This window comes from Sinocyclocheilus rhinocerous, unplaced genomic scaffold (assembly GCF_001515625.1).
Source record: "Sinocyclocheilus rhinocerous isolate Xijiao unplaced genomic scaffold, SAMN03320098_v1.1 scaffold87, whole genome shotgun sequence".
NCBI lineage: Eukaryota > Metazoa > Chordata > Actinopteri > Cypriniformes > Cyprinidae > Sinocyclocheilus > Sinocyclocheilus rhinocerous.
This window is the reverse complement of record NW_015650709.1, coordinates 542,537-557,097: the sequence shown is the minus strand read 5'-3', so window position 1 is coordinate 557,097 and position 14,561 is coordinate 542,537. Positions and strand designations below refer to the sequence as shown.

Below are 14,561 nucleotides of genomic sequence, written 5' to 3'. Positions count from 1 at the left end.
CTTTTATCCAAAGCGACTTACAAATGAGGAAAATAGAAGCAATCAAAACCAACAAAAGTGGAATAATATGCGAGTGCTATATTAGTATATTATTATAGTGTTATATTTCAATTTCACAAAGAAACGTGCAGCATTTTGTCCAAGCAATAATAAAAGGATCCTGTGTCGACACATTTAATTTATAATTTGTCTTAAATCTCATTTTGTTAAAAAAAAATCGTGAATCGAATCGTGTAATCAAAACCGTGAATCGAATCGTGAGTTGAGTGAATCGTTACATCCCTACCGGGGTGTTAATAAAGGCCTTCTGAGGTGAAAAGATATGTTTGTGTTCATTCATGAGAGAAGCGTTCCAGCAGATGACATAGGCGTAGCATAAGCTCAGGTGAGAAGTGACGAACGTGGGAGCACATAGGAGAGAGCAAAACAAAACACCGGTCATGATTTAAAAGTACAAAACGAGGATTTGTAAAGAAAAATGCCAGAGGATTTTGATATAAGCCAAGAGGAGACTGGTTTTCCTTTGCTGTAAACAAAAATTGGTTCTCATGAGACTAGCATATTCTCACCAGAGTTTACGACAGTTCACGGAAGCTAGAGATTACGGTTTATACATTTTAGTGGATATTATTTTTACACAAATGCATCAATTAGCTTCAGAAGGCCTTTATTAACCCCCCACCCCCCGGAGCCGTGTGGAGCACTTTTTTGGGCTTCAAAATCTCCATTCGCTGCCATTATAAAGCTTGGATGAGCCAGGACATTTTTTAATATGACTCTGATTGTATTCATCTGAAAGAAAAAAGTCATATACACCTAGGATTGCTTGAGGGTGAGTAAATCTTAGGGTAGTTTTCATTTTTGGGAGAACTATTATTAACCTTTAAAGTTAATTTAAAAAAAAAACAATTATAATACTAAAGCTCACATTCAAAATGAATGTCTTTTTTCATACTGTGCATCCTATAGTAATGTAAAAGCAGAAAATCCATCTTTCTGTTGGTTATTTCCTTTATTGGTCACATGTAACAACAAAACCAGTGCAGCCAGTGTTGTGTGACAAGAATCTTTAGGGAACCCAAATCATCACGTAGAATCAGAGCCAGCGTAGTTAAAATGTTAAATCATAAAGTGGCTTTTGTGTAAAGGGAAACGTCCAGGTTACCTGCCCAGTCTCAGATTTGTGTAGTCACGGTGAACGCATGCTGGTCCCTGCTTATCTGAATATTTCCACATCAGTGTGTGACGTTCAGACCTCTGTCAACCACAGGTGCGACTGCGATGTCAGAAAGGAATCCCGCCATCATTGCGAGGCAGAGCTTGGCTTTACCTGTCGGGAGGAAAAGTGAAAAGAGAACAGAACAGCGGGAAGTTCAAGGTGAGTCAGGTGTACACATGATTATGGCTGATTTGAAGAGGTCACACTAGAGGTTGTTGTATCATTATGCATCTCTTACTGTAAAGCTCCTCAAACTTAGTCACAGCCCCACAATTTTGTAAAAATGTTTATACATGCAGTTTGAAATTAGGCTATGAAAACGCACACATATAGGATGTTTATTGGTTTATGACTCTGAATGAGATGAACCTGTGTTTCTGTCCTTGTTGAATAGGAGTTGGATAGCATGGATGGAGACCCTAAGTGGGTTGATGTGATAGAGAGAGATCTACACAGACAGTTCCCTTTCCATGAGATGTTTGTGTCCCGTGGAGGTCATGGGTTAGTCAACACAATTTCATATACATACATTTGTATGTATATTTTGGTAACACTTAAGTATAGGGACAAATTCTCACTATTAACTAGTTGCTTATTAGCATGCCTATTATATACATATTGGCTGTTTATTAGTAGTTATAAAGCACATATTCTGCATGACCATATTCTACATCCCTAATCCTACCCAATAAACGTAACAACTACTTTACTAACTATTAATAAGCAGCAAATTAGTAGTTTATTGAGGCAAAAGTAGTAGTTAATGGTTTGTTAATAGCGAGAATTGGACCTTAAAATAAAATGTGACCTATATTTTTGATGTATTTTATATTAAATTATATTTGGTCTGTCTGTTTGAACAGGCAGCAGGACCTGTTCCGGGTGTTGAAGGCTTATACCCTGTACAGACCGGATGAGGGTTACTGCCAGGCTCAGGCTCCTATAGCAGCAGTGCTTCTGATGCACATGCCTGCTGAGGTAAAAAGCATTATAAAGTTGTTTGCAATGCTTATTCTAGCGCACATTGTCATTAGCAGCAGCTGCAATGCTTAATTGATTAAGTAATGATTAAAATGATAAATTCTTGTTTGTTTTATTGGTATTCAGGATGCATTTTGGGGGCTGGTTCAGATTTGTGAGAAGTACCTCCCTGGATATTACAGCGCAGGCCTGGTAAGACCTCTAAATGTTACTTTCTGTTTGAGAAATAAATGTTACTACTTATCAAATCTAATCCAAAAAGGGGAAACGGGAAGTGCTTGCGAGACCTAGGTGACATTGTGTGTAAAAGTTCATTATCTATTGGCTGGTGACCTTATGAAGGTCCTTCATTTTACAACCATGTAATAAAACATTTGAATGATGAGCATAGTCAACGAAGACCAACTATTATGAACTTCATAGTTTTAGATAATTGAAACCTTATCTGGGTTCCTCACACACGTTCTCAAGTTCATAGTTTGCATTCTATTCATAGCATTCATATCTGAGGTTCCCGTTTTCAATCTGCAAGCGTTGAGTCGTGTTTCCTGAGACGAAAAAATATGCTTTAGGTGCCAGTAAAATTCAAAACAAAGCTTCTTTTGTTTTTGCTCAAAAGTTTCACAAATGTAGGGTAGTAAATTAAATAGCTGTGGGCAAAATTCATTTAGCTCTAATCTATGATCCTTCATGCATTTCTAATGTGAATGTGGAGTTGCTGCTGTAAATATAACATGTGAGTTATATAATCTGAAAAGAAGGGCACTGTTTCCTCCAAGACAAAGAAAAAACCCCCGCCGTCCTAATGCCAGTGTTGTTTGTGTTGTAGGAGGCCATACAGTTGGATGGAGAGATCTTAAATGCGTTATTAAAGCGCGTGAGCCCTCCAGCATATCGCCATCTTGAGAAACACAAGATAGAGCCCATCCTTTACATGACGGAGTGGTTCATGTGTGCGTTTTCCAGAACTCTACCCTGGTCGTCTGTGCTCCGAGTGTGGGACATGTTCCTGTGTGACGGTGAGATTCACTTACACATATTACCACACATGCAGCTTTGTCTTCTTCTTTCTGACTGTATGTTCTTTGCTGTTACAATAGGAGTGAAGATAATATTCCGTGTTGGCCTGGTGTTGCTAAAAAGCATGCTGGGATCTCGTGAGAAACTGAAGGCTTGTCCTGGTCAGTACGAGACTATGGAGCTTCTCAGGGCCCTGGAGCCACATTACATGCAGGAGGGCTTTCTCGTACATCAGGTATCACATGCTCTCAATCTGTTGTACTGCATTTGGGGTTTGAGTAGATCCGATTTGATTTATTTTTTTATTTTTTTTGCAAGTGATGTAGATAATAATTTTTATATTTGTGACTAATACCTGAAGCAGGATATGCAGAACCAGTATTTATTAATTGTTTTATTAATGCTTGTTTTGCACATTAGTAACTAAAAAATAATTACAATAAAACTTCAGCTTTATAAGTTTTTCCCAGTATTAATCACACATCATTGTTCAAATGTTTGGAGTCAGTTTGTTTTTTTTTGTTTTTTTTGTTTTTTATTAAGCTTAGTATGCTCACCAAGGCTACATTAAATGAATCATAAATAAAATAAAATTAATAATTACAATTAAAAAATTCATTTTAAAAATTAAAATAATAAAAAAATGTGCGATTTAAAAATAACTGTTTCCTATTTGAATATATTTTAAATATACTTTTTTCCTGTAATGGCAAAGCTGAATTTTTTCTTCAGTGTCACATGATCATTCTAATATGCTGATTTGCTGCTCAAGAAACGTATTATTTTCAATGTTGAAAACAGTTGTGCTGCTTAATATTTTTGTGAAAATTGGAAATTGTGATACATTTTTTCAGGATTTGTTGATGAATAGAAAGTTCAAGAGAACAGCATTTTTTTAAACGGAAATCTTTTGTAACATCAATGTATTTACTGTCACTTTTGATTAATTTAAGGCATTCTAGCAGAATAAAAGTATTAATTTATTTACAAACAGCTTTGCATAAATATAATAAACCATGTTAAACTAAAGGTTTAGGTTTATTAACCGTCACTACTAAATAATCAAATATTCATACATTCATATAATGTGAAGGCTTTTACTCAAGTGGGTTTTGTTTTTAATCATAATAATAATTTAAAAAACATACATGTCTGAATTTCGTAATGTTATTAAGATGAACAATGCCTTAAATAAATTACTTTAACTATGAACTCTGCTGGGTGCTATTCTTTAAAAACCCAATAGGTGGCACCATTTTTTTTGCATTACTGGATATTAAATCGATAACTCATAATAAACAGGTTTTATTGTTATGTAGGAACCTTTTCTTATTGATGCACTTTATTTGCATTATGTAGAAGTGTTTATGAGCATGATGTTGGTGTTGAGTTGTAGTGGTCAAAACAACAAGGATAATGACGATGATGAAGCATATCTTCTGCACATGCAGGTATTAGAGCTGCCCATATCTTCTCGGGATGTGGAGCGAGAGCACCGCGTGCAGCTCAAGCGCTGGCGGAAAATTCACGGCGAGCTCAGCTACAAGTCCCCTCCCAGAATGCACGGCGCTCACGCCATCATGTCTGCCGAGCCACACACCCGCCAAGACCTCCGTCAGAAACCCACAATCATCGTCCAGTACCCCCTGCCCTCAGACACTCAATCCGAATTTGCTCGCGTCAAGAAGAGAAGCACTATCCGAAAAGCCCCCAATCCGACAGTGGACATCCCAAACCCGTATGCCCTGTCAGCAGACCCCAAACCAGCCGCTCTTAATAATCAAACACAAGAGACAGCCTCAAGCAATCAGTCCAACCATCCTCCTCCATCACTACAGCAATCCCACCTCACTACACCCGAAAACAGACCCTCCTCTGATCCACAACCACCTCAACCGTCTCCCCAACCCTCACCAAAACCCAACCCCGCACATTCGACCGAAATCCCTCACTCCTCCAACCCTGCAGTCACCGTCCAGCCACTCTCGAGCAACACCAACAACTCAGCCCACCTGACAGATCCTCCACCCACTACAGACTCCACTCCGCTTCCTCCAGACGACACACCTGTGAACGGCAACTCAGTCGCTGCTCCCAGAGTTCCTGGTATACGTCACTCATGTGAGAGCGTGGGTTCAGAAGACACGTACCTGTAGCTTTCCAGGTCAGCATTCAGGGAGAAAGCAGTATTGGGAACCAGCATTATGCATGAGAACAAGATGGGAGGAAAAACTATGAATGTATTTTGGTTTTCTTTGGGTGACAAGAATCCTTGCCGTCAGTATCTTACACCCATTAGTGTGAAGAATTCAAGAATATATAAAGCTTAATGACTAGGATCAAATGACTTGACAAGCTCCAAGACTTCATTTTGGTGTCCATACACACAAACATCCTTTTTTCTCTGTGCTGGTCCATAATTGACTCCACAGTCTTTGTGCTACAGTGTTCAAAAAATCTGACTATTAGTTCTTCCATTATTCCTCAATCATAAGCAGAACAGACTAGTTATTGTGTTATTTGCTGCTTACCAATATTAGGTCACATTGCAAGAGTTGATAATGTATGACTCTCCAATCTAACAGTCTTACATTTACTTACAACTGCCACTATTATAAGTTGTTTTTTTTCTCACTAAACTATTTAACTGTCATTATAACGCAAATGAGCATTTCGTGTTTTAACATCATGTCTGTTACCAGTAACTAAATTCAAATGTGAGTGAAATGAAAAACGTTTTTCAATCTTTCTTAGAAGCAATTTAAGTGGAAGCATCCTTAAACTTTACTTTTCAGAAAAAAAAGTGCAAAAATTGTATCTTTAGGTGTATAAAAGCTTGACACTGGGGCAGCACCTTTGAAATGACAACTTTGTACCTTTAAGAGGTGCATATTAATTCCTTTGAGAGCCATTTTGGTGCAAATAAGGTACATTTGTCCCATTAAGGATATTTCTCCAGTGACAAGCTGTACAATTTTTCACACTTTTTTTTCTTTTTTTGTAAAAATAAATAAATATATATATATATATATCTGAATACTTTCTTCAGATCTTTATAAACTACATAGCTAAAAAAAACATATTTCTTGTGTGTTAACATTGGAATCACAAACATAGATGTGATGTTAAAATGATGTAAGAGTGTCTCTTTTACACATCTGATGTATTTATTTCGTTGCTAATATGAGAAATTGAAGACCGTAAACCTACTTCATCTCAAACCACCAGGTGGCGCACGTTTCCTACAAATGATTCATTTTGTTTGCTCAAATGTCAGATGTTAACCGGTTACATTGGGAATTTCTAGTTACTTGTACAGTCATCATCTGTGAAGAGAGGTGTGTTACACAGCTCGAAGTGCTGGTTTTTTTGGTCACAGATGTGATTACATGTTATTGGGGGAGTCATTTTTATTTACGTTACATTTTAATATCTGAAATATTCTAATCTGTCAGATTTTCAGATGCATTTTATAATTTGAGATTATGGGAGCACTGTTTTTTTTTTCTTTCAACTAATGCTTACAAATTACCTTGGCAAAAACTTTGATTTGTATGTCTAATATATAATCAATCCTCAACAACTGACTGTTGCCTATATGTAGATTTTGTACAAATAAAAGCACTTATAATAAGATCTTGTGAAAGCGTTCTTGTGTTTTAAGCGCAGGACGAAGGCACAGTTTCCCACTGGGTCACAGAACGTGTCTGTTTTCTGTCACTGCTGTGCTGCATTTACCGTAAGGAAAGCCATCAAAGAGGCTGGTGTAAAATGAAACCTTAATGCTCTGGGTCATCTGCGATGGCCTGTGCTAAGTAGCAAATTAGAGAGTGCCTTGGTTTTATTCTGTCGGAGGTCTAAACCCATGTCTCTTGTCACAAATTACCAGTGACAACTGCCTGCCTGCCTGAGGTCAAACTACAGCTTTACACAAACTGCTGCTTAAAAGCTGACGATCAGTTCAATGCATACTCGCATATTAGTCATTTATTCCTGTGATGCAAAGCTGAATTTTCAGCATCATTACTCCAGTCTTCAGTGTCACGTGATCCTTCAGAAATCATGATGATTTGCTGCTCGAGGATATCAATGTTGAAAATAGTTTTGCTGCTTGTGCAGCTGTTTTTGAAGAAACCATGATACATTTTTTAAGCTACTTTGATAAAGTTTTAAAGAACAGCATTTATTTGAAGTTGAAATCTGTCATTTGTAATATACATTTATTTTACAGCAATAGTTCATCCAAAAATTAACATTATATTAATGAATTTAATATTTGACAGGTTAGCTTGCATGCTGGTGAGAAACAAATTTTTAAGCTATGTATCATGGTATGTATGACACTTCTTACTTCACCCCAAGGTGCTACAGGTTCCTGCCTGAGAAAAACCACAGACATGCCTCAGGATAATAATGCATATTTCTCTGGGTCTGACTTTATCAACTGGTCCTCATTTGCACAGGCGTCTAACAGCTCCATTCTTCATTCTGGCCGATTTGGCCTGCAGACAGAGAGCAGAGCAGCTGTACAGCACTGAGGGAACAGAGAAAAAATAACAGAAAAAAATAAAGATTTCTGTGGGAATCCTTGCATGTAAATTCCACACGTCATGAAAGGATTTCATATATCAACATGACTACCCATAACGAATACACTGAAGAGAATTTGTCTCAACATTACACATTTAAACATGATCAGTTTTCAGCATTAGATGAAGCTTCAGGAAGACTAGCTGTAAAATAAGCTTTTGGAAATCACTGTAAAGTAGCATGAAAACGAAGTTTTAGCTCTCATACAAATCTGAAGAAGCAGTATCATTCACTCAGCTCACATAAAACCCTCAGCTCTCATAAATTCCATCAGGTGTCTGTCAGTCAAAAAATCAGGACTTCTGCTGGACAGAACAGGATTCTTGGCTAGTAAAACTTTTTTTTTTTTGGAGTTGGTGACTGAAGCAATTCACAATGCAGTGGTCAAAAACGAATCTTTAATATGATACTGAAAAGAAACTGTTCTTTCTTGTCATGGGTGGACTTATTGTCTGAGATCACAAGAATGATGTAATAACCAAGATATGGTCGGAAAATATATTATCTTTATCTCTCAAAGAAGGGGTGGTCTGTACTCTGCAGGGGGGAATTGGGGGCTGCAGGTTTTGGCTTTATCCCCACACAAACACACCTGATCCAGCTAATCAAACTCCTGCAGAGAGCAGGATAAGCACAATCAGATGCAAGAAAGCAGCTAGGGAACTAAACCACTGAGTCTGCAGGAATCTCTGGAATTTCTTGATTGTATTTTCACTATAGTTGCCGCAGTTTATAGTTGTCATTTTCCTTTTGTAAGTATTTTTCTAGATGTTATCCATGTTTTATTTCTCAATGACATGCAAGCAAACAACCAAATAAAGGATTTCAAGAAGAAAAAAAAAAGGGTATTCACTTCCTTCCTGTCACATGAGGCTGTCAAGTTCCTACCCCTACTTCCAGGAAGCATGGCGAAGGCAAACCCTCCCAAAGAAATGTAATTTTCATGTTACTAATAAGTATTTTTTGTTGACATACATATATCTACAAATTCAGACAAGTAATGAGTTTACATTTACATTATTATATGAAATCATTTTAATACTATGGGCCTCAAAAAATGCGTAATTTTCTTTCAGGTATATCTTTTTTATTATACAGATGTAATATTTTCTTCATTCTATTTGTATTTATTTATTTTCATTTAACTAACACACCTCTAAGAATGAAAATACCTGCATGTTCAATAATAAATAAACAAACAATCATGGATGTAGCCTACACATGATAATTATTTAAATAATCATATATATTAAAAAGAATATCATTAATTTAAAGAATATCAAGGACTTTTGTCAGGCTTAATCCATTTGACCTAATCAATATGTGCCTATTCATAAAATGTGTGATATTTTACATATTTACATCACAAAGTATAGTACACAAATATGTTTATGTAAATTTATAAAACTACTTGTACATTCACTGCAGTACTCCTTGTAGGCTACTTATACTAAAACTGCTTACGTAAGGGAACGTTCACCCAAAAATGGAAATTGTGTCATTGTGTCATCTTCCAAGTTGCAAACCTATGAGATTCTTTCTTCTGTTGAGCACAAAAGATGATATTTTGCAGAATGCTGGTAACCAAACAGTTAAATGCGTAATTTTCTTTCAGATATACCTTTTTTATGATATAGATGTAATATTTTCTTCATTCTATTTTTATTTATTTTCATTTAACTTTTTGATACACAATACCCTGTTGGGGCAACTTAATGGCTGCACTTTGTTCTGCACTATGTTCCACCACTTTAAGACAAATGGATTTGTGTTTTCATGTTCAAGAGATAAGCTAGATGCAACTTTTTTTGGGTTTGCATCAAATGTTCGACTTTTATGCATGATAAATTTATGAATAAAGATTGATCGGTTGAAAGCAGTTATTTTGAGTTAGATGCCAAAAGTCCTCCTATTCAAATTTGACATTGAAGTGGTGCATACAACATATTTGCCCACCGGCAACTATAGTTGCCACACATTCAAATACAATTTAATAAAAAATACAAAATAAAAAAAGGGGGGGAAATAAATGTAGAACATGTTCACATAGGACACTATTAACATGACTATGCGCATGAAACCATTCAGAAAAATGTGGGCACAAATGGGTTAACATAGGTTGTTAAATTATAAATACAACATGCTAGACACTATAAAAAAAAATTTCAATAAAAACTACCCATGTTAATTTATGCAACTTTGTTATACTATTATTAATAATATAAAAGTTATCAAAATAAGGTCTTGGTCACAGTTCGCGGTTTAAGAAGCACGCAGGAGGCACGAATAAACGAAAAAGTCTTTAATCCACAGAACATCCACACTGGAAACAAACATAACGAGTAGAACCGACAAACACAGAAATCAAAAGGCAAGGACTTAAATACTGGGGATAATTAACAAACACAGGTGCCAGGAATCATATTTAAGCTAAACGAGGACAGGAAAGAGACCATAAGGAAAACCAGGAACAAAGACAGGGGCAAAACACAACAGGTCCATGATCCGGACATATCGCCCCCCCTCCCGGAAGGTGCGTCCTCCAGGGGGCCGACCAACGGCGGCGGAGCAGGTGGCAGAGGAGCCCGAGGCAGAGACGGAGAGCCAACGAGCCAGGGGGATGCCGAGGATCCGGGGGGCCAGAGTGGAGCCGAGGCCTCTGGTGGCGGAGATCCGTGGCGGAGCCGGAGTGACTGAGGACCAAGGTGGAGCTGGTGGGAGGAAGGAGCCGGTGGGACGGCGCGACGAGGTGCAGCCGGAGGAGTAGAGTCCTGAGGCGATGGCGGGTCGATGCCCGACCAAGCTGGTGGATCGACGGGTGACGATGGAGGTGAGGGAGCTAGGAGCCGAGTTGGAGCCGCTGGGTCTGGAGTGGATCTGACGAGATCATCCACGGGGCAGGTGGTGGATGGAGGAGGAGAAATTTCGGGCGGGTGAAGGGATCCATGAGGGGAACTACGGAAACAAAATACTGTACAAAAACAAAAACGGAGGGTAGACACGGCGGTAACTGTTTTGGTCGGTTCTTCTGTCACAGTTCGCTGTTTAGGAAGCACGCAGGAGGCACGAATAAACGAAAACAGTCTTTAATCCACGGAACACAGGGTACATCCACACTGGAAATGGCAGGAAACACACAAACATAACGAGTAGAACCGACAAACACAGAACGCAAAGGCAAGGACTTAAATACTGGGGATAATTAACAAACACAGGTGCCAGGAATCATAATTAAACTAAACGAGGACAGGAAAAAGACCATATAAGGAAAACCAGGAACAAAGACAGGGGCAAAACACAACAAAACAGGTCCATGATCCGGACAGTCTCATTTGTTAATATATATATATATAATCTATGTTAATATCAGTTAATAAAATAACAATTGATCATTGTTCATATTAATTCATGGTGCATTAGCTAATTAAAAAAAATACACATTTTTGTATTTTTGCATTTAGAATACATTAGTAAATGTTGAAATTAACATTTACTATAATTAATTAATTCTGTAGAAGTATTGCTCATTGATGTTAACTAATGTAGTTAACCAATGTTAACAAATGAAACCTTTTTGTAAAATATTACCTATAATTCTATGTAGCAGACATGAATAACTGATGCATTAGCAATAAACTGAACACCAGATCATTGCATCACATAACTGTAAAAAAAAACAATACATGAATAATGATGATAATAATAATAATAATAATAATGAAAAATCTTTATTTCATGAAAATCTTTATGAATTACCGTTGGCTTGGTTTATATTGCTCTGATGATAGGTGTGCACTTTTTTACAGGTTTTTTTTTCAACTGCTTACACACAAAATCTTTACTTGTCACACAGTTTCTGAAACCTGACACTCAAACACCAGAACCACACACCAAATCTGCAAAACCATACGCTAATTTTCGGCCTTTGACTCAGTTTTCAATTTCATAAAGCACTTTTTGCAAAACACAACACACAATTCTCTTTGTAACGCACAAAAATCTAACAGGAATTACAGTTTTTCTGAATTGCTAAAACACTAAACCCCAATCTCTGAACCAAATTCTCATTAGCTTAAACCAATTTGTTGAATAAAGCTCTCTTTCTGCTAAACCTTAAACACGTTCAGGCAGTTAGGCTCTATTTGCAGATCTCATGCATTCTTTTTGCAAAACTCTAAACACATTCTCATTCACTTAAACACTTATCACACTGTGATGCATTTGTGCTGCAAAATGCTAAACACAAGCGGCAAAAGTTAAACACAACTAAAGCACAGTTGTCATCGTTTACACACAACGATTCAAAATTGTTCACACTTGTTTCTAATGATGTGATCAAACCAACTGTACAAAATATGAGCCAGCTCAGAGTGCACAAGTGGCACAGGTGACTGAATGATGATACGAACAATAGATGGAAACAATCTGAGAAGGAGAGGAGGAAGAGTACATGTAAGAAGTGGAGGATGAGGAGAGAAAAAGTAAGGTTTAGAGAGTGTTATCAAGGCTGGATCTGTCAGACCAGAGGGTTTTTTATAGCAAAAAATACAACATTACTTGTAATGTGAACAAAGTCCTCAGGCCGGACTCAAGCACAAAGACATGATGCTGAGACAGAATAAATCTCTCATTGACCCTGATTTTACAATTGCAAAACTTACAGTATTTGAGTGTACTGTAACATGCTATTCATTTAGACTTTTATTTGACCTTTGCAGTTATAAATATATACAAACATTCAGTACTATTCAATAGTCAGCACAATATTATTCTTGCAGTACATACAGTATACCTATACAATATATTCACCTTACTCAGTTGCAATTACTATACTTTTTTACAAAATTGCAAATTTGTTTACTCAATACAATATACTTTTTCTGTAACATTCTGGATGCAGTGTTCTCCATTTTTCTCTGTAGTGTCTAATGAATGCTCTGTAGTGTTTATTTTATTGACTCTTGTGTGTGTGATCTGAGAGCACCGTTTCATTTTGAGTACAGGTGAAATGGTTTTGCAGTGATTGTTTGATTTTGATGGAAGAGTCAGAGGTTTCGTAAATTTAGTTTGAGTGTTTGGATTTGTGTTTAAGGTTTTGAGAAAATGAGTGATGGTTTCAAGAAATGTGTTTTAGCAATTCAGAAAAACTGTAATATTATGGCAAAGGTGTTTTTAAATGTTTGCTTTTTAGATGTGTTTGTGATATTTTGAATGCAGTGCTTCATTTTGCAAGAGATGTGAGGCATTTTGCATTTTGTGTGTGCAATTCTTGGATTTGTGTGTAAAGTTTTGAAAACTGTAAAAACTGTAAAAGCCACACATTTAAAACCTATCTTTTGTTTTCAGATTCTTTGAGGTTTTTTGGTGTTAAAACTGTCTCTGACAGTAAAAATATATTCACAAGCTGAAAACCTTGCTTTGATTTCAGATTCTTTGGTGTTAGTATTGCTTTTTAAACTCTCTCGGTTTCACAAGAATGTTGTTTTTAGTGGAACATCCACAGTCTACAATGGAGAATGTTAACGGCTGAGACGGTCTGTCCTTTCAGCTGTATGTAACGCATCTGACTTTGAACTGAATATGAATCCCCATCATGAAGAGCAGAGCTCAAAAGCTCTTTCTAAAAGCATGACTGTCTCAATCTTCAGCTTGACACTGGTTGCTTGAGTTGTCACAGCATGGCAGCTCCTGGACTCTGACATCATGTCTGTCTGTGCCAGATAAGAGAAGTGATAAACAGAAGAAGACTCCTGAATAAAGCAATTCATCAGTGCCAAAGGCTTCCAAAAACCTGCACTGATATCTTCACACCAGAGATTAGGCCTTAGGCTAGTTATTTAAAGTTATGAGTCAAAATATTGCCTGGAAATTAATTGATTATCTACACTTTCAGTAACTTTTCTCTCTCTCTCTCTCTCTCTGTGTGTGTGTGTGTGTGTGTGTGTGTATGTGTGTGTACGTATGCATGTGTGTGTGCTTGTGTGTACTCTATCAGGTGATGAGTAACACACATATGGTAGATATCACAAGGAGGAGCAGACACCCCTATGTGTGCTCACACTCCCTGTCTCCCCATCCTGTCTCCATGCTCCCTTAAGAGACTCCATGCTGTAACTCTATCCTGTATGTTAGTACTCAAAGATGCTGTGCTGGTGGGGGGGTCTGTGTGTATTTTTGTGCAAATATGTGTTTTCATGTCATATACAGTACTTTAACCAGCACTGACATTTATGGGTGTCATTTATTGGTAAACATTTATTGGTATACATTTATTGTCCTGCCAATAATATACAATACTACAAAATATGCATTATCGTTCAAAAGTTTGGGGGCAGAAAAAATAAATAAATACTAATAATTTTATTCAATATGACAGTCATAATGTTATACAAAAAATCTATTTAAAATAAATGCTGTTCTTTTTATATGCTATTATTCTGACATTTCTATTCATCAAAGAATTCTGAAAAAATGGTCATGGTTTCCATAAAAATATTAAGCAGCAACTGTTTTAAATAAACATGATAAAATCAGTAATGCATTATGAGCAGCAAATCAGCATTAGCATGATTCAGCTTTAAAATATATAAATAATATTTATAATATATTTTAAAATATATTACAATAGAACACAGTTCTTGATGAAAGAAAACCAGCCTTGGTGAGCATTAGAGACTTCTTTTCACACACTGTGTGTGTGCTTGTGTGTATATATATATATCTTTTCAGACTGCAGTTTCTTGTCACATTC

At 36.8% G+C, this 14,561-nt stretch overlaps 1 protein-coding gene and 1 long non-coding RNA gene across 2 annotated transcripts in view; both read left to right on the top strand.

Annotated features, from left to right (window-relative positions):
- Positions 1-6,854, top strand: part of LOC107712481 (TBC1 domain family member 10A-like) — a 16,608-nt gene extending 9,754 nt beyond the window's left edge. Inside the window, exons 3-9 of the mRNA XM_016517747.1 lie at positions 1,271-1,378; positions 1,614-1,720; positions 2,083-2,197; positions 2,327-2,392; positions 3,030-3,219; positions 3,301-3,455; positions 4,672-6,854. Coding sequence (XP_016373233.1) covers positions 1,271-1,378; positions 1,614-1,720; positions 2,083-2,197; positions 2,327-2,392; positions 3,030-3,219; positions 3,301-3,455; positions 4,672-5,376 — 1,446 coding nt within the window. The 3' untranslated portion in view covers positions 5,377-6,854. The remainder of the gene's footprint in view (positions 1-1,270; positions 1,379-1,613; positions 1,721-2,082; positions 2,198-2,326; positions 2,393-3,029; positions 3,220-3,300; positions 3,456-4,671) is intronic.
- Positions 6,855-9,476: 2,622 nt separating this feature from the next.
- Positions 9,477-14,561, top strand: part of LOC107712464 (uncharacterized) — a 21,627-nt gene continuing 16,542 nt past the window's right edge. The window contains exon 1 of the long non-coding RNA XR_001636797.1: positions 9,477-9,580. This is a non-coding gene — a long non-coding RNA (uncharacterized LOC107712464). The remainder of the gene's footprint in view (positions 9,581-14,561) is intronic.